Raw genomic sequence first — 20738 nt, forward strand, 5'->3', positions numbered from 1 at the left:
GTGCAGTCTTTCCCTGGTCTGTCTCCCTGGCTATGGGCCTTCCTTCTTTGCCTCAGACTGTTGGCCAAGTGTCTCTTCAAACTGGGAAAGGCCATGCTGCACAGCCTGCCTCTAAGCGGGCCGCTCAGAGGCCAGGGTTTCCCACTTGTTGAGGTCCACTCCTAAGGCCTTCAGATCCCTCTTGCAGATGTCCTTGTATCGCAGCTGTGGTCTACCTGTAGGGCGCTTTCCTTGCACGAGTTCTCCATAGAGGAGATCCTTTGGGATCCGGCCATCATCCATTCTCACAACATGACCGAGCCAACGCAGAGACGCCTGCGTTGGCTCGGTCAGATTAACCATAGTTATGAGTTAATAGTTGTTTAACCAGATAGATTAAACAACTGGATGAAGAAAACTGGGTTCTTAAAATAGCCTTATAGTTGTCCTGTGTCTGCATATGTAGTACCAAAGGGCAAAGGAGGACAAGCCTACCCTGCTGCTGGAGGATTACTTGAAGAAAAGGCACTGATAACATAACAGTGCTTTTCTTTAGTCTCTCCAGTCAATATAGAGAGAGAACATGTATATGTGTAGAGAGAGTTTCTCCCTGAGTTCACTTCTCTTTGTTTAGGATGGACACTCTAATAGGGAATATTTCTTTTTTCAGAACTCATAATGTGTGGGACAATGTTTGCCATCCCAGAAATGTGATTTGCTCCTGCACAATTTTTACTTGGTGCCACCACTGGTTGTTTGGATAGATATTGTGTGGTTTTTACTTTGCAGCTTGTACAGCTGTTTAGTTGTTTACATTCTGTTTACATACAACTGTTTACATTCAGTTTACAGCCCAATCCACTGCAACTCCTTGCTCAGCAATACAGTGTCTGGTGTCACACAACTTGGTATCTGCTGTATCCTGTGGGAGAGTTTTGGAAAGTTGAGGCCTCCTTGAAGTAGGGGAATGTTTGTTCCCTTGCCTCACATAAGGCCCATTGCAGGCTGATGGGTCTGGCGCACATTTGTGGGGACCTGTGAAGGCAGATAAAGTTGACTGGTACCAAACCCATTCCTTCCCGGAACTGATCCACTCTCCTCCTCATTCTGCCCCTCCCTCCCTTCCATCCCCTGCACTATCTTACCTTAGGTGGCGGGTGTCTGGCTTCCGTTACCTCAGAATGCCAGATGCAAGGGCATCAGGATGCGGGTCTCTTGTCTTGTGTGCTCCCTAGAGCAGTGTTTCTCAAACTGTGGTTTGGGACCCACAAGGTGGGTCGTGAGCCAATTTCAGGTGGGTCCCCATTCATTTCAGTATTTTATTTTTAATATACGTATTAGACTTGATACTACCATGGTATGTGACTGCATTTGGGGAAATGTTACAGACCTGTACTTTAACAAGCTACTATGTATATTAACAATGATAGTCAATTGACTTATTCCTGGGTAACTATGGGTAGGATTGCAGCCTAGGGTTGTTAAAAATTTTCCTGCTTGATGTTGTCACTTCCGGTCATTACATCACTTCCAGTGGGTCCTGACAGACTCTCATTCTAAAAAGTGGGTCCTAGTGTTAAATGTGTGAGAACCGCTGCCCTAGAGCATTTGGTGGGCCATTGTACGATACAGGAAGCTGGACTAGATGGGCCTGTGGCCTGATCCAGTGGGGCTGTTCTTATGATCCAGCTGCTTGCTGCTTGTGGCAGTGGCCAGGTTGCATGCTCCAGCAGTGTCATGTTTGTGACAGCCACAAAGTGTGTTACGCCTCTGCAGTGCATGTTGCAGTGTTATAACATGCTGATAGGATTGGGATGCTAGTTTTACTTGGATATTGGACTTTCCAATAGTCATGTGATTGCCTGAGCATGGAGCATTGGTCCTTCAAGAGCAATATTACTTTCCTTGTCCAGAGTATCATTCCATGTTTTAATGGAAAAAAAGAAATAAAAAGCAGGATATTGTCAGTGGTCTATTTAACTATTTAATTAAGTTGAATAGTCTATTTAACTATTTAATTAGTTAAATTAGACTATGTAATTAGTCTGCTTAACTAGTATGATCATAAATATTATGTTTATTCCAGTAAAAATAATTTCCTGCTAAGCTTTGAATTGGTTTCAATATAATTTGAAAATAATTTGTATGCCTTGTGTACTGTATTGGAATGTTTTTCCTAATCAGATATTTCAGTTCAAGTAAGCAGGGCTGGGACTACAACCATAATTCATCAAAGTATATTCAAAATACAAATTACAACAAGTAAAATATGTTTTTGGAAATGGGTTTTCTTTTGTAGATACTGCTTGAAACTTGACACTCTTTTGTCAAGCTGCTGCTTGAATCTTGACATTATGAATCTTGTCTTGCCCCTAGGTAAAGGAGATGTTTTTGGCGATGTTTTCTGGAAAGAAACTACGCTTGCCCAATCCTGTGCTAATGTAAGGGCTTTGACTTACTGTGACCTTCATGTGATTAAAAGGGATGCCTTACAGAAAGTCCTTGAGTTCTACACCGCCTTTTCACACTCTTTCTCAAGGAACCTCATTTTGACTTACAACTTGCGGAAAAGGGTAAGGAATGTCATGTTGCAGAAACATATGTAAAGATAGGCCTGCTATTTTCTTTGTGGCTTGTTTCAGAATACACTGCATCACCTCATTCCACATCTTCCTCGTCTGTAAATTATATATTGAGATGTTTTCATCTGACTGTATGCAAATTTATTTATGCAACAACCAATTCCAATAGATAGCTTGCCAATTGGGATGATTCCACTGCAAAAATATGTTGGTTTTATGTCTCTTTATACTGGGAAATATAGTGTGGCAAAGGTGTGAAGAATTCCCTCTTAGGGATTTCTTAGCTTCTCACACAGCTACACTGACCAGAGTTTCCTAGTAAGAAACTCTTAAATCAGTTTAACCAGACTATTAAACCTATTAAAATCTGTAGTATAGATATTTTCTGTTTCTTTGCAATATTAACCATATGCTTCAAAGTGTTTTTCCCCCACTCTTTTTGAGCTAATTTTGTACATTCCCAGAAAAGTCGACCAGGTAGCCTTCTGTGCATACATTTTGTGTAATGTTCCCCTACTGTTTTGATAATTTCTTGACTGTCAACTCCAACCTCTAACTCACACTATGAATGTCTATCAGATTTTAATATCTAATGGTTTTTATTTAAGATCTGTTTGTGTTCATGCAAATTTATACTTCTATAAACGGCATGGCAGTCAAGTAGTTTTAGGGTGAGAAGTGCTGGGAATTGCTAGAGTATGTTTTCAGGCTGCTTCTGATTTTTTTTGTGCTTGGGTACAATTACTTGTTCTGAATAGAAAGTACATTTTGGCCTTCTTTGGCACATCATTCATGTTAAATCTTAATCTTAGTACTTGTGTATTTTAAGGGTGGAATCCTAACCAACTTTCCAGCACCGAGGTAAGGGCAATGTAGCTCTGAGGTAAGGGAACAAACATTCCCTTACCATGAAGAGGCCTCCTTGACTGCCAGCCAAGTGCAGGATGCAGCACATAGCACAGCTATGTCAGTGCTGGAAAGTTGGTTCAGATTTGGGCCTAATGCTTCGAAAATAACTTCACAAGTGGCAAATGATTATTCTTTCAAGTTGTGTGGTTTTGTTTTAGTCATGCATGGTTTTGCAATGTGGACAGACAAAACAGAAGAGATGGCTTGCTTTGTATGGTAATATTGTCAAACCAATGTTGGAACTCTTTATTCAGATACAGGAAAGATAGGAGAAAACCATGAAATTTGATAAACACCAAGAAAAGCTGTACAAGGGAATAACTTTGCAACTGTAATTAGAAGCATGTAATGAGCATGACCCAAATTCCCGAGACATTTCCTTATTACAGCTTCAAACATAGCATGGCATTCTTTGGTCTAATTAATTAACCTATTTGTTTGTAGATTTTGAGTAAGACGAATCAAAATCATCACAGCATCATGCACCATTTTTAATTGTAGTCAGTGAAAGGGCTGCTGTGGTTTTTTTAGTTAACATAGGGCACAATCCTGAATACTGGGTGCTGTAGGCGTATACCATAGTCTTTCGAGACTGAAGGTTGCCAACCAATCCTAACCCACTTTCCAGCACTGACATAAGGGCAATGCAACTCCGAGGTAAGGGAACAAACATTGCCTTACCTTGAGGACGCCTCCAGGACTGTCCCCCAACTGCAGGATGCAGCACATGCCCCACTGGCACAGCTGTGTCAGTGCTGGAAAGTTGGTTAGAATTGTGCCCATAGTTAATCATTTTATTATGCCCTTTTGGAAGAAACAGTATCCTGAATTGAGTGAAAACTGAGTAAACTAGTGCTGAGTGTTTAATACTGTTTTATGTAATGATCATTGTAGTAACACAGAGTAGATATTTCCTTGAGAGTGAGGCCCAAGCTACACATTAGGAGACAAGGTGTGGGGTGACTGACTCCAGTTTGGTCTCCCATGTCCCATAGTAATGTGTAGATGGAAAAATAACTTGGCACCACACCATCTTGCTAGTATATTCCTGTTTCCTTACTTTGCTTCATTGGTTGTTGATTGTGAATGGGCAAATGCTAATACTGTGTCATACTAGTTTTTTCCAACCACTTACTACTGGCGAGATTCAGATATGTGTCATCTGTTATCACTATGTGACATCTGTTATCTCTCTCAGTAACATGTAGTTTGGCCCTATCAATAATAAGCAGAGTTTTTTTATTTTTATTGATTCGGAGTTCATTTTTAACAAATGTATAGCCAATTTATTAGATCTGAACAGAATGTGCAGCATGTATTCTACTTGTCTCCATCATCTCCATGTTTTATTCCTATTTGTGATATCTCAAAATGTTAAGAATAAGTTAATATGCTGTATTTATCATTTTAAAAAACTATATGCTTTAAAGATTTAAGCATAAACTTTATTGCAATTAAAATACAGGGTGCCCATGTTATACATGGTTTCGGCATTCATGGATCTCCAGTATCTGTGGGTGGCAGATGCCCCCCCCCCCCAGCCTCTGAACCCAACCAGAGTACAGCCCACTGGAGCTTCCTCAGGTTTCCCAATACCTTCCAAGGTATTAAAAATGTCACTTATACCGTAAACCAGAAGTTGCTCTTTTTGTTGTTGTATTTTTGGGCATTCTAATGCCTGCAGCGACCTCAGAAAGCCTCCAGGCCAAAGCCCAGCTCTAGTCAGGGTGGGGGCAAAAACCTCAGTTTTGAATACCCCTGGTTTTCCATACTCATGGGAATTCTAGAAACAGAACTCCTGTGGATAATGAGGGCCCTTTGTGTATGAGTTTCCTGATTCTCATTGAGGTCTAAGGGGATAACTTTTGAGAAACCACCCAGAGCTGACCCATATTATATTCTTTTATATCTCAATGCACATTTGTGTATATTTCCAAACCCTATTCCAAACAGGTTTTTTTTTTAGCAACTCGAGTTGAGTCAACACGAATTGAGTGCCCATTCCTACATATAGGCCTTTCACACTAATGTCCGGTGTATAGATGTCAAAGGGTGTGACTGGTGCATGCTCTGACATTGGGGTGTGTAACAGAAGTGTGAGGTCCCTTTTCCCTTTGCACATGAGGAGGAATGAGTGAACATCTCTAATGATGTAATCTTTCTCATTCGAGTACTTTGTCCAATGAAATTATGAAGTTATTATCTCCCTTTTAAGCTGCAGGCTGTGGCTGGATGGGTTTCAGAAAGACTTCCACTGCTGCGGTCACCTTCAGGCCCTTAAAGGGCTCTTGAAATCTGCGGATTCAAACATCCACAGATAACACAGGCAAACTGTATATTGTATCTAGTAGGATTAAGTCTTAGAAGAAGAAAAAAACAAGAGGAACATATAACACCACTACTTCTCATAACCTGGAAATTATGATTCTACTAATGCAACCTAAAACTGCATTAACCTTCCTTGAAGCTAAGCTTTTTTTCAGTAAGTACTGAACAAAGAGGGAAAGGGCATGAATTTTGGACAGGAGAGTTGTAATAGATACAGGGTCAATAAAATAATATCCATGGATAATTTGAAACAAAGATGCTAAAGAAGTGCAAAGTATTGTTTTGACTGTTGAATTCTGTTTCAAGTGTTGCATTCTACATTTAGTTTGGTGTCTGCACAGAGAACTAAAAGAAAGAAAATGCTTTCTTCAGTGGTGTTACTGGAGGAGGGACGGGGCAAATGGTGCTGTTCTTTCTATGCCTGACGGGATACCTCCCTGCTGCCTCCTGTGCCACTGCCACTCGTCCCTGAACCTCTTCTGAGGGTCAGGGCAGCCTCATGTGGCATCCCCTGGCCCTCCGAAAGCCTTCTGAAACCTCTAGAGGGCCGTTAAACATTACTTCTGGTTTTCCGACAAAAACCAGAAGTTGTGTTCAGAGGCTCTCCATTAGCCTCAGAAGGCTTTTGGAGGGCCAGGGGAAACTGCGCAAGGCTCTGGAGGCTCTGTAAAGTGGAGGGGGAGCCGTATTCTACAGTCCTGGCCCCAGGCCAGGACTGGCACTGTGTCTCTTCGTATATCTGTCATTTATGGAGTAAATAGCCGGTTCTTCTGTAAGATAATCATTAAGAGTATCAAATAGCCCTATAATTAAACGAGCCCTTGTAATTATCTATGTATTCCCAGGATTTTGGTATCTTGGTGCCTGTGATGAAATGCATTACAATGAAAATGATAACGCAAGTGGTAAACTAGCACATGATGTTTATACAGAATCTGACTAAACTGTAAAAGATAATTCAGTGTCCCCCAAATTAGAGCAGATTTGTAAGAGAGGTCAGGGCTGAACTGGTATGCTTTAGAACAGGGGTGTCAAACTCATTTCATACAGTGGGCCAAATAGCATTTATGATGCCTACTGAGGGCCAGAAGTGATGTCATTAGGCAAGAAATAGTCGTTAAATAGGTCGTTATAACCAGAAATAAGCACTTTTTTCTCACTTAGGAACACATTAGCTGCAAATGACAGAAGAAGATACACAATTTTTGATCCTATTTCAAGATATAGCACATCCCAATTAGCATGCGAGCCACCCTTTCAGCAGTAACACCTCAGCAGCTGAGAGCCCGAGGGCCAGATAAAAAGCAGGCCACATCCTTAAGTTTGACACCCCTGCTTTAGAACTTCTTTTGAAGCTTAAACAGGTCACCCTTCAGACTGATCTGGGAAATATCTTAAAATATTTCATTCTCCTCTTTCATGTTCTTCTCTGAAACATTTATTGCAGAAAGCATATTCCATAATAGCAATTTCCATCTGATTATTGAGATAATGGAATTTTAATTGGGTTGCAGTCAGTGATAAACCGATGCTGATTGATGGTGAGGATGGTTAAATTTGATCAGTATTAAATAAGCAACCTCTATTTTTATTTTTACTTGCAAGACTTTGATTGCAAATTGTAATGTTATCCAGAGTTCACTTTGCAGACTGCAGAAGATACAAATTTTCTGTTCAGAATGTGGATCAAGTATACCAGATGGGAACTCTCAAATTCTGATATGGTTTGAATGTGCTCCATTCTCTTCATCAGTAGGAAGTGTTACATTCATTTCTAGCAGTTCATGAAGGCATTTCTTTTTTTGTTTGTTTTGGGAGACAGGAGAAGGGCTTAAAAATAGTTTTCCTGTGTGCTATAAGATTGGGGAGAGAATACTGCAAGATCAGAGCACCTGGAACAAATTCAAGGCAGGGATGCCTTGATCATCGGCAGTACTGTTCAGCAGAACCAGCTTGGGCCCATCTCCCTCTCTTGAGGCTCTGGGGATGATTTTGGTGATATTTAGAGCTAGGATGGGGTTCCATTAGTGGAAGTTGTAGGAGGCCTTCTGTGTGCTGGAATCCAAACACAGGGTAGTAATAATCCTCCACAGCCTGACTTCAATGCTTGGAGCTGGGGATTGTACCTGACCTTACACTGTGTTTTGGAGAGACAACGTCAGGTCAAGGACAAGACCGACCAATTGGGGATGAGCCTGGTGACCACAAATTGTACTAGAGTACTTCTGTGGTAGGTTGCTTGGAGGAATAATAAATATAGACCCTAGACTAGGTTAACAATAATCAGTGGTAGTGTGGCCTCACCAAAGAATTGTACTTACAAAGAATTGTACACCAAAGGATGTGCTGACATAGTGAAGAATAGAATCCTTTATTAGCATATATAATAAACAAATCCACAAACTATATACTGTAGACAAGTATAAGTTGATCTCACAGATAAGTTGAGGGCAGGTTTTGAACCAAAATAATGGAATTTTTATGACCCTCAGATAAGTCAGGAGTTAAACTTGGGAGGGGTGTCTGACTATAGTTTTGTCTGATTTTACCCGAGGCCAGATCCTGAAAAATAACCTACCACAGTGTTTCTCAATCTGTTGGTTGGGACCCACTAGGTGGGTCACGAGCCAATTTCAGGTGGGTCCCCATTCATTTCAAAATTTTATTTTTAATAAATTAGAGTTGATGCTACCATGGGATGTGACTGCATTTGGGGAAATGTACTTTTAAGTACAAGCTACTATGTATATTCTTTAAACAATGATAGTAAATGGGACTGGCTCGTGGGTAAGTGTGGGTAGGATTGCAACCTTTGGGATCCTGCTTGATTTTCCTGCTTGATGATGTCACTTCCGGTTATGACATCACTTCCAGTGGGTCCTGACAGATTCTCATTCTAAAAAGTGGGTCCCGGTGCTAAATGTGTGAAAACCACTGACCTACTAGTAATTGTTACCCAAGAACTGTATAGTTTCTAATTTATTAAAAACATAGTAAAAGATCATAAGATACATTTTTATTCATTAACTTTTTTAATTTTGCTCTTCACAACTTTTGTAAACACTACCAGAGTAAGTGCACTCTAAACAACCTATCGGCAGAACCATTAATCAAATCCTTCTTTAACGTGCCTGGTGTCTTAAGCCAAATGCTTCACATATAACACACAACATATAACACATAATTGGGAGTGTGCAATTCAATTCACAAGCAGCAAGGAATGACTGCTAGCAAGTGCAGCTACACATAGTTGCAACTTGATTTACTCAGAAGTAGACTCATTGCTTTCCCTGGGTGTTATTCTTTAGTAATGGTGCACTGAACTGTAACCTCAGACTTTGTTTCAGATGGAGATGAGGATTACATCCTGGTGTTTTAAAAACCAGACCTCTGCAAAATGTAAAGAGGGTGCAGAAGGGTTGAGCAGGCGTGTTTGATTTAAATGGAAGTCTTAAAAGCAGTGAAAAGGTTAACTTTGGCTGCAGCTTGCATCTTCAGATGGAAATGAGTATTATTTTCTGGCGCAGTGAATATAGATATGAGGTCACTTGACCATAAACTATAAGGATCTCCAAGCTTAACTGGGAACATGCTCTATTTGCCACATTGCAAAGATCCTGCCTTTCAATATCAAGAAGTCTACATTTGATACACTGAAACGCCTCTTGATATGGAAGTGAGCCTAAGAATTCAAAGGACACCCGAAAGATTTAATTTTCTTTTCCAGGACAGCTACAATATGGTCCCTGTTAGGTTCAAGGTACATCATATAAAGCAAACTACAAAGGTCGTAGATGTAATATAGGCACAACCAATATTTAATAGCCATCAACCAGACCTAGTTACTAAACACAAATTGGCCTTTTTCTAAACATAAGGCTTCATACAGTTCGGTAGACCCAAGATTTTTTGCAAAAATTTACCTTGGACATACTCCAGGGCATTATTTAAAGCCCCAATCCAGGGGTGTCCAAAGTTTTTGGCAGGAGGGCCACATCATCTCTCTGACACTGTGTCGGGGGCTGGGGAAAAAAAGAATTAATTTACATTTAAAATTTAAATAAATTTACATAAGTTTACATAAATAAATATATTAAAGATGAGCTTATATGAATGCATGAAGGTCTTGCAATAGCTCAATGCCTATAAAAGGCCTTGCACAAAGCAAGACTGGCCTTTCCTTTGCTTCTGCTACTGCGTCACAGACATGAAACAGCAAGCAGTGGAGGAAGCCCTTATCCCACAACTCATGCAAGAGGTCAAACAGTCACCCTTACGCTGAGAGCAGTTGTGTCGGGCCATTGCAGGCTCCAACAAATCTCCGGAGGGCCAGAGGCTCATTGGAGACTAGCGGTTCCCTGAGGGCCACATTGAGAGGCCTCAAGGGCCGCATGTGGCCCCAGGGCCGGGGTTTGGGCACCCCTGCCCCAATCCAAAGAGGAATTCCATAAAATAATTGGGGAAATCACCTTGGCATTAAAGGTCTTCAAAGCTGTTGGGACATAAGTTCTCTCACAAAGAAATTCGACAGATGGATTGCACGGTAACATTATCTGCATTAACTGCCATTTTCCTGTGAATAACCCAGGAAGAATTGTAATGTAAATTTAGACCAAGGTGTTTAAACTATTTGACTTGTTCTAATTTATGTCCATTAAGTTGCCAGGTTTATGGTTTCCAGGTTCTAGAAAACACAAGAATTTTAGGCTTGGCAAAATTTGGCTATAAACGATAATTCTGACAAGAACTCCAAGCACTTTGCCAGAATGTGTTTTAAACCCAAATGGGTACAAGATATTATTATGGCACCATCTGCATATAGAAGGATTGGGACTTGAGTGGATCCTGATCTGGGACAGTGCCCATTCACATTAGACAAAGAGGGGGCCAGATAATTAATGAATAAGGTAAATAGGGTGGGGACCAATATACACCCAGTGTGTATATTCTTTACCCAGCATGTAATTAGTTTGTGGAACTCCTTGCCATAGGATGTTGTGATGGCATCTGGCCTAGATGCCTTTAAAACTGGATTGGACAGATTTTTGAAGGAAAACTCCAGCACAGGTTACAAGCCATGATGGGTATGTACAGTCTGAGAATAGCTGGTTGCTCATTATGAGGTAGGAATTTTTTCTGTCATCTGAATTGGCTGTGGATGGCAGTTTTTCAGACTGGTGGGGGAGGGAAGGTGTGTTCAGTAGGTTTCATGCATTAAAAATTGATCACTATGTTTCATAAAGTAGCACATGTTAAACCCAAGTGCAAAAACCCCACTTCGTTGGGGTGTGCGAAGGTAAACAGAATGCCAGATATAAAGGAGTGGCAGCAGGATGCAGGTGTTTTGTGGTCTTGTGTGATCCCTGAGATATCTGGTAGACCGCTGTGAGATACAGGAAGCTGGATGGGCTTCAGGCCTGATCCAGAAGGGCTGTTTATGTTCTTAGTTTCTTATATACCTGTTTAACTGACACAATTTTCCTTGTTAAATTCTCTGCAGAAGAATACTTTATCTGGCAAGTGGTATTTTTGTTGGAGCCTCCTTATAAGAATTCGTAGTCTCTTATCAATTTGTAACTGATCCGATTTATGCCAGAGTAGCTCCCTATCGATGGATGACATTGTGAATATATTTAACAGTATTTGGGCGCAATCCTAACTGCACCCGTAAAGCACGTTTGCGCCTCCTTGGGAGGAAGCCAGGCCAGCGCTCCGAGAAGCGCCGGCCTGCGGAGGCTGACGAAAACCTCCGCGCCAGCATCCACCCAGCTCCTTGCATCGGCTCACATGAGCCAACACAAAGATGAAAGGTAGGCATGTGGGGGCGGAGAGGAGGAGGGAGGGAGGCGTTCCTGGGCGGAGGGAGGGCGGGCGATGGGCGGCCCCGGGGGTAAGTGGGAGGTGGGGCTGGGATCTGGCAGTTATGCTGGATCCCAACCCCTGTCCTTGGAGAGAACAGAGAGGCTTCAAGCTGCTCTGCTCTCTTCGGACTTGTGCCGTCTCAGGAGGTGGCGCAAGTCTGAGGAGACCCATAGGCACCAGCAGCCCTTACCCAGGGGTAAGGGGGAAAGTTTCCCCTTACCTCTGCCTAAGCTGCTGCTGGCCACAATCCTGCGCTTGATATAGCGCAAGCCTCCTGGCTTGCCTGTTCCAGCGCAAGTTAGGATTGTGTTCTTAGACACTCTTATGCTGTAATTTTCTGGGATACCAAGTTGTATGTACCACTGAGAACTTCCTCTGACGGATTTAGATAAATATTTTTATGGGGGGAAAATCTTCACAGTTCTGAGCAATCATGATGGGCCTATTGGCTTTTTTTGTTTTTTTTTTGTTCCTTGTTTCATTCATCTCAAACTCTCTATAATACTCATCAGTGGAATGCTCCTAATTGGAACATTGGCAGAGTGCTTCCTGTCTTTTCTGTTTAAGTAAATATTTGCTCTGGTGTATTAATACACTTCTTGTTCTCCATTGCTCTCAATTTACTTTTACTCAACTGGTGATTGTTGTGTTTGCTCTACCTTGCACAGATGCAAGGACATGATTGTGTTGATAATTGCTCATGCCCCACCAGACAGAACTTACTTACCTGCAGCACCTGCATTGAGTACTTTAGTACTCTCCGTGCCTTTAATATTTTACTATGCCATTTAAACATTACACCTTTTAGTTTGTATGAGAGAAGATTAAACAACCAGCTCCAAATATAGAAAGGCCAGGTTCATAGGTGGAATGCTTTAACATTTCATTATGATTACTCTGCTCAGGAAGTCTAGACAGGAAGGCAGGCCCACATTTCTCCAGATTTATCTTCTGAAACACTGGATATAATCAGCACCATCATATATAAAATAGTATATGAATTGAATACCCAATAAAATAAATGAGTTCAACATATAACAAGAATGGGTTGGAATTTCAAAAAAATCTCAGGACCTCTTTAGGTATTACATTTTTAAGTGTGAATCTAAAACTGTGAAATGTGAAGTACATGTTGTTGAACCTGGGTTTGCCTTTGTGTAGTGCAGTGGTTTTCAACCTTTTTGTCTCACGGCACACTGACAAGGTACTAAAATTCATAGCACACCATCGGTTTTTTGACAATTGGCAAGGCACACTGTGCTGTTGGTAGGGAGCTCACATCCCCATTGGCCCTACTAACAAATGACCCTCCCCCAAACTCTCACGGCACACCTGCAGACCATTCGCGGCACACCAGTGTGCCATGGCACAGTGGTTGAAAATGGCTGGTGTAGTGTGTGAAAAGGCCATCAGTGTAGAAAAAGGAGAAGCCTGGTCCTAACCAGCACTGGTATAGCAGGACCACACAGCCTCCACTGTATCCAGCGCTTGTTGAGGCAGGTTAAGAGGTCTGCTTGGGGTAAGGCAGCGGTTCTCAAACTTTTCTGGCCCGCGGCTCCCCTGATCCTTGTGGCCATTGGCCATGGCTCCCCATTACAACACCTCACTTCAGTTACCCCCAAAATGGGGATGAAGGTGTTATAATTATACACTAGAACAGCCATTTTCAACCACTGGTGTGCCGCGAGTGGTCCACAGGTGTGCCACAGGAATTTGGGGAAGGTCATTTATTAATAGGGCCAATGGGAGATGTGAGCCCCCCACTGGCAGCATGGTGTACCTTGTCAATTGTCAAAAACCTTGTGGTGTGCCTTGAACATTTTAGTGCCTTGTCAGTGAAAAAGGTTGAAAATCACTGCACTAGAAACAAAAAAAAAAAACAGCTGCCAGCACTCTGAGGCTGCAATCCTAACCTCACTTACCTGTGTGTGGTTAGGATTGCATTGCTCCATTGAACAAAATAGTACTTACTTCTGGGTAGACCTGGTTAGGATTGTGCCCTGAGTTTGTTAGCAGCACACCTGGAGGGTTTTGGAAAAGGAGGGGGGGGAGAAGTGATGAATTTGCTGGGGGAGGGGAAGACTTTGTTTTGCGTGTATCTGCTAATTGCAGACTGATGCAAACTGAGACCCAGAGGCTGTTTGGCTGCAATCCTAACTTCACTTTCCTGGGAGTAAGTCCCATTGAACACAATAAGACTTACTTCTGAGTAGACCTAGCTAGGATTGTGCTTTTTGTCTTACAATAGCAGCCAACATGGGAAGTTCCGCCCCCCCCCCCCAGGAGGCAGGAGGAAAAAGAGGGGTGGCTGAAAAGGAATGGGGATTTTTGTTTTTTAATCAATTTTTGGAGACAAAGCTAGCAAGAGTGGCTCCTTTTTCTTTTTTGAAGGGGGAGGAAAAAGAGAAAGGTGAAGATCCTTGGTTAAGCTGACACAGACCCCATGTAGGCCTACTCAGAAGTCAGTCAAATTTGAGTCAGTGGGGCTTACTCCCAGGAAAGTGTGACTAGGATTGCAGCCGCATCTAGCAAGATTACAACTCACCCCCAGAGTAGATGGAGGCTGCTCACACACACCCCAACATGCAGATGCCACCCCTGTTCCCCCCAGGCAAGACGGAGGAATGCAGGCTGGGGCATTTGGACACTAAGAGCAGGCTGGGCTCCCACCTTTCCAAGTGGAGGAAAGCGCTGTGCTGCCTGTACTTACTCTTCCCTCCCAGTTTGAAGCCTGCCAGGAGTGCGCCCTGTACTGATGAGATGCAGCACCTCCGCTACTGCCCAGCCAGCCTTCTCTCCCACCTGCCCCCACCATGTTTCACAGCCCTCCCCACCTCACGCTGCCCCACCCACCTCGTTCACAGCTGCAGAAAAGCAGCAAGTCAGCACGTGCAGCTGAGCAGCTATGGCCACCTCTCTCCCCCAGATGCCTCACAATGCCCCTGGGAGCTAGCCATGCCTCCCTAGGGGGACAGATTGAATACCTCAGGGGCAAGGGGATATTTGTCCCCTTACCCTGAATAATGCTGCAGCCTGCTCAATGGAGTTACTTGGATCTGTTCCAGCTAATTCATGGTACAAGTCCAAGCAATCCTGTGTAGAGCATTCAGGCCCAGGAGTGTGGGTGGGCTATAGCAGAGACCTGCTTCGCTCATCCTGCCCCCCCCGGGCCCGATCCACCCCTGTTTTACCCTCTCTCTCCCTGAAACACCACTCCCCACTTCAGTTCCACCCTCCTGCTGCCCCTCCACTGCCCTATGCTTCACTTTTCTGAGTGCAGCATTGGTGGGGCAGCGCAGGCCTCCCCACTGTTGCTGCTTGTTTTCTTAAGGAGTCAGCACTTAGCATTGCGCTGTGATTTTTCAATACAATGCAATTTTCATTTAGATGCTACTATTTCATTTGACTTTTAACTAGGTCTTGAGTTTTATTGATAAGATTTTAAGGCTTTCCTCGGGATTATTACAATTTCTGATTGGTTGCTGCCTGTTTGCTTTCATTGTGATTGTAGTTTTTTTATCCTCGCTTTTAGATTAGATATATAAACTACTTATTGTATAAAATTAGTATTTTATTGTTTTTTGTAAAATGGTTATATATATTCAGTATATTTATATGCATAGTAATTTTTAATTATTATCTTGTAACCTACTTTTAGTTACCTGTCAGAGTCAAGAAAAGTGAAATAAATACTCCAAATAAATAAAATGAGTGATCTTTACTACTCAAAGTAAATATGGGTGTTAGTAATAGTTTACAGCAGTTTTTCTCAAAGTTTGTCCTCTACCATACCACTTCACGTAGTCCACCTATTCGAAGTCCCAGTGGAAGTAACTGGCGATGACGTTGCCAGTTATTTATGGGTTGGAAGGCCAGATGTGATGCAACAAGCACCAGTAAGAAGCTCAGGGTGTATGGGCGGGCTTTTACAAGTGCAGAAAAGCATTGTTTGGTATTCTGCCTATCAAGCTGAGCCTCCTACTGCTGTCTGTTCCAGCATGCTACAGGTCTTGCTGCCAGGCAACAGGTGTCCAGGGGTCCTCAAGTACTGCTGGTGGTACTCATACCACTAGTTGATAAACATTGGTTTATCAATGTATTAAAGCCTTGGGATTTACCCCGTGGTGCAAGCTGCCCGGGAAGAGACGGCTGGCAGGGGGGAGATGACCCAAGCCCTTGTGCCCCTGTGGGCAGGCTGGAGCCCGGGGCAATCTGTGGGGCAAGAAGGCAGGAACCCGCAGGGCCGGGGAGTCCCAAAGCAGCAGGCAGAGGTGGCGGCAGCAGTGCAGTCGTCCATCGGGCGAGAGTTGGCTAGGGGAGCAGCTTCCCGGCCGAGCCGCACCTGCACAATGTGGCTGGTGAGGGCGGTCAGATATGGGAGAAGCCCAAGATCTCAGGCCCGGTTGCCCAGTGGAAGGGGCCTGGCGGGGCTGGCACCAGGCTCATAAGGAGCCCAGCAGCCAAGGAGGAAGGTCGCGCTTCCCTGGGCTCCCTAGCAAGGAAGGAAGGGGAGAGGGGACAGGAGGGGTGACAGCCCGACCCCTGGCAGGCAACAGGGGAAACTGAGAGGTGGGACTTGCACCCCACCAACCGGGGCACCCCTTGGACAGAGGGAAGGAGAGCCCCAACCACCCTTGGGCTCAACAGGCTGGGGGAAAGAACCCTCACCATTCCACCCCAGCAGGATCCGGGGAGACCATCCAAACTGACCCTGGCGAACTGGGGGAAGCTAAGGGAACCACCAGAATACAGAGAGAAAGAGGCTGCGAGGACTATGGTCAGAGGGTCCTGGGCCAAGTGGGACACACTTGGGGCCAACGACCCCACGGGCCTGGCCCAGCAACTCCCCTTCCAGCACCTGACCCCAGACTGGGTAAGAACCATCTGGCATTGGCACTGTTCTTGGTGAGCCCAAGCACTAGAGACTTGCGAAGAAACAGGGACTCAGGGCACAATCCTATGGTCTGCACCGTGCCTCCATGGTGCGGACCACAGTTGCAAACATGCCATAAGGCATGTTTGCGGGGCTTACCGCCGGGCTTCCGCCGGAGGTGGCTCAGGTCTGGCCGGCGCTGAGCCACTGCTCAGTGGGCACCCGCGTTCCGCAGCTCAGCGGTGCCTGCCACCGCCGGGCTGTGGAACGGCAAATGGGGCTGGGATGGAGGCGTTCCGGGGAGGGGGGAGGCCAGCATGATGTGGGGAGGGGACAGGGAGGCCGGTGTGACACGGGGAGTGGGGCATGCCAGAGGTGTGCCTGAGGGTGGGCAGGAGGAGGACCCGTGGAGCTCCGTTCCACAGGATCCTCAGCACTCATGGAGGCCGTGTGCCTTACACGAGCACCTTTAGTTTAGCGGTGCCCTTTGGGCGCTGCTAATGAGAGTAGCCCCATTGCAGGGGACAAACGTAGCAGTAGTGCGGGAGGCGCTGGATGTGGTGGCAGCCCTTGTGGTGCCATCAAGCAGGGGTGCCCCAGGCAGCTCAGGATTGGGCTGCCCCTTAGGATTGTGCTGTCAGAACGCCAGTTAGACTATATCAAATTGAACTTTATATGCAAATCCTATTGGGCCCCTGTGCTGTAACAGGCCCATAAATGAATGTGAAAGCCTTAACTCTATTAAATCGGGCTTGCAAACCACTCTTCGCTGTTCCTTGTGTTCCTTGCTGCCCAGGCAGGGCTCCCATTATCAGTGACATCACATCCAAGGCTCCACCCCCAGGCCCTGCCTCGGAGATGGACTTCACAAGTTGGAACAGCTGTGGGATGCCACTGGGGGATGCCACTGGGTTCTATTTATCCCTTATCTTTTTCAACATCTACAGGAAACCATTGGGAAATCATTCGGAATTTTGGAGTTGTGTCTCCTGAACTCTTAGCTCCTTCTGGGTCATCAGGAGGTACAGGTGATTAGGAGGGCTTTTGCCTAGCTCAGACTGGTGCAACAGCTGTTGATTGGATTTAATCACAGTGATCCATGCCCTGTTTTACTGTGACTATATGCAACCTCTGGGTTTCAGTGGTAGCCTTTCTCTGAATGCCAGATGCAAAGGGGTGGCAACAAGATGCACATATCTTGTCGTTTTGAATGCTCCCTGAGGCATCTGGTAGGTCACTGTGAGATACAGGAAGCTGGACTAGATGGGCCCTTGGCCTGATCCAGCAAGGCTCTTCTTATGCCCTTCCCTGGTGAAATCAAGGCTTGACAATTGTAATGTGCTCTGCATAGCAGCTGCCCTTGAAGGCTATCCAGAAACTGCAGTTAATGCAGAATGCAGTGGCTTATATGATGGTGGTCATATGATGATTCTTCTCCAGGCACAATTCAAGGTCCTGGTTATGATCTTTAAAGTCCTTCAATTTGGAACCTCAGTGTCTAAAGGACCACCTTCTTCCATATCAGCCAACTTATTCCCTGACTTTATTAGAGGGAGCCCGAATAAATAAATTATTAATAAAGTACCTTCCCTGGATGAGGCCAGATTGCTGGCTCTAAGAGATAGGACCTACTCTGTGGCAATGCCACTACTTTGGAACTCCCTCCAACTTGACTTAATATCTATACCTTCCTTCCTAGCTGCATGGCAGGGATTTAAGACTCTCCTTTTTCATTTAGCTTTTTCATCTCAAGTTTTCTTGTTAGCTTTAGTTCCTTCTTAGTTTTCTGGGGTTCCTATCATGGGTGCTGTTAAAGAGTTTATCATCTTGCATTTTGCTTTTTTGTTTTTTTTCTAACTTTCTAACTGGTGCATTTATGTTTTCAATGTTTTATATATTGTTGTGAGCCACCTTGGGGATCTTTATTGCAGGAGGAAAGTCACAATAGACATAAAAAAAAATACAAGTGTGTTTCAGGCAATCACCTTGTCATGGCTTCATGTGTGAATCTGCTCCATTCTCTGTTCTCAAACTCAAATGAAGCTATATCCTCAGGTTTAGCTAGAGTGGATTTTGTATTATGGCCTAATTGGTATTGAGCAGGCTTCTTGTTGATCACCAAAAACGGAAGGATTGTATAACCTGAATAGCAACTGCAGGATGGGCTTTCTGGATAGCTTCCAAAAGAAAGTGAGAGTGCATAAGACGTTGACTTCATAAAATGTGTCGTTCATTCTCTTTGGCAGAAAGAAAATCTCCTGAAGAAATCACAATTCTCTCACTAATTTGGGTACCCAATTCCTAAAGTAGTAGTGAGAATGACTGTTGTTTTCAAAGGAAGCAAGATCAGTTGTTTTACTTTCTAACATTATGATAGTTTTATATTGTAGTAGAAATATACATTTATATATAATTCCCATCATATTTTTAGACACTTTTCTTCCTGACTGATGGCCACCTTCTTCTATTTCAGCTTAGACATTGCTTTTGATTGTTTTTTATAAGATCCATCAAATATGTCACAGATCTGTTCATTTGCAACACTTCTCTTGTTGCAGTGAATTTTCAAGATCACTTTCCCTTTTGGGATAAATTTTAGCTCTGTTCGTTATCAAAAGTCTTGAAATGAGTAACTTTACCAAAAGTCAGTGGACAGCATTTTAAGATGATCTTATAATCTATCAGTGTTTGCAGTAGAGAGAATGGCATATATAGGTCTAAAGCAGGGGTGCCCAAACCCCGGCCCTGGGGCCACATGTGGCCCTCGAGGCTTCTCAATGTGGCCCTCAGGGAGCCCCCAGTCTCCAATGAGCCTCTGGCCCTCCGGAGATTTGTTGAAGCCCACACTGGCCCGACGCAGCTGCTCTCGGCATGAAGGCGACTGTTTGACCTCTCACAAGGTGACCTCTCACACGTCTCACAAGGTGAGCTGTGGGATGAGGGCTCCTTCCGCTGCTTGCTGTTTCATGTCTGTGATGCAGTAGCGGCAGCAAAGGAAAGGCCAGCCTTGCTTTGTGCAAGGCCTTTTATAGGCCTTGAGCTATTGCAAGACCTTCATTCATTCATATAAGTTCATCTTTAATATATTCATTTATGTAAACTTATGTAAATTTATTCAAATTTTAAATGTAAATTAATTCTTTTTTTCCCCGGCCCCGACAGTGTCAGAGAGATAATGCGGCCCTCCAGCCAAAAACTTTGGACACCCCTGGTCTAAAGTCTAGGGGTCTAAAGTTAAAAGTGAATGGTCTTTTGTGTAATTATAGGATTTTGAGGTAAACAGAATTAGTATCTGACATTTTGCTTAAAGAGTTGGTGCAGTTCAAAGGCTTGCATGGTTTGCTGGTAACAGTTGTCTTGATCAAAGAAGAATCTTCATTCTGTACTTGGTAAGGTCTTTCTGTTTTTTCTTACTATGCAGAAGTTTAATACATGACAATGGCAGTCTCCCCAATGGAGCCTGCAGTAATAAGAGATAAGAACATAAGAACAGCCCCACTGGATCAGGCCATAGGCCCATCTAGTCCAGCTTCCTGTATCTCACAGCGGCCCACCAAATGCCCCAGGGAGCACACCAGATAACAAGAGACCTCATCCTGGTGCCCTCCCTTGCATCTGGCATTCTGACAAAACCCATTTCTAAAATCAGGAGGTTGCGCATACACATCATGGCTTGTACCCCGTAATGGATTTTTCCTCCAGAAACTTGTCCAATCCCCTTTTAAAGGCGTCTAGGCTAGACGCCAGCACCACATCCTGTGGCAAGGAGTTCCACAGACCGACCACACGCTGAGTAAAGAAATATTTTCTTTTGTCTGTCCTATCCTGCCCAACACTCAATTTTAGTGGATGTCCCCTGGTTCTGGTATTATGTAAGAGTGTAAAGAGCATCTCCCTATCCACTCTGTCCATCCCCTGCATAATTTTGTATGTCTCAATCATGTCCCCCCCTCAGGTGTCTCTTTTCTAGGCTGAAGAGGCCCAAACGCCGTAGCCTTTCCTCATAAGGAAAGTGCCCCAGCCCCGTAATCATCTTAGTCGCTCTCTTTTGCACCTTTTCCATTTCCACTATGTTTTTTTGAGATGCACAGCACAGCTTGATATACACAATTTATTAAGTGTTGTTCAAAGTTTTACTGCCTGTCAGGAGGAGCAGACAAAAGATGTTTATGATGAGTGATTTTCTTTATTTAAAAAAATGCAAA

General features: G+C 43.9%; 1 protein-coding gene across 1 annotated transcript in view; it reads left to right on the forward strand.

Moving 5' to 3' along the window:
• KCNH1 (potassium voltage-gated channel subfamily H member 1) overlaps positions 1-20738 on the forward strand; it is a 267482-nt gene that overhangs the window by 159656 nt on the left and 87088 nt on the right. Inside the window, exon 10 of the mRNA XM_066611753.1 lies at positions 2356-2552. Coding sequence (XP_066467850.1) covers positions 2356-2552 — 197 coding nt within the window. The remainder of the gene's footprint in view (positions 1-2355; positions 2553-20738) is intronic.

This window comes from Tiliqua scincoides, chromosome 1, assembly GCF_035046505.1.
Source record: "Tiliqua scincoides isolate rTilSci1 chromosome 1, rTilSci1.hap2, whole genome shotgun sequence".
Taxonomy (NCBI): Eukaryota; Metazoa; Chordata; class Lepidosauria; order Squamata; family Scincidae; genus Tiliqua; species Tiliqua scincoides.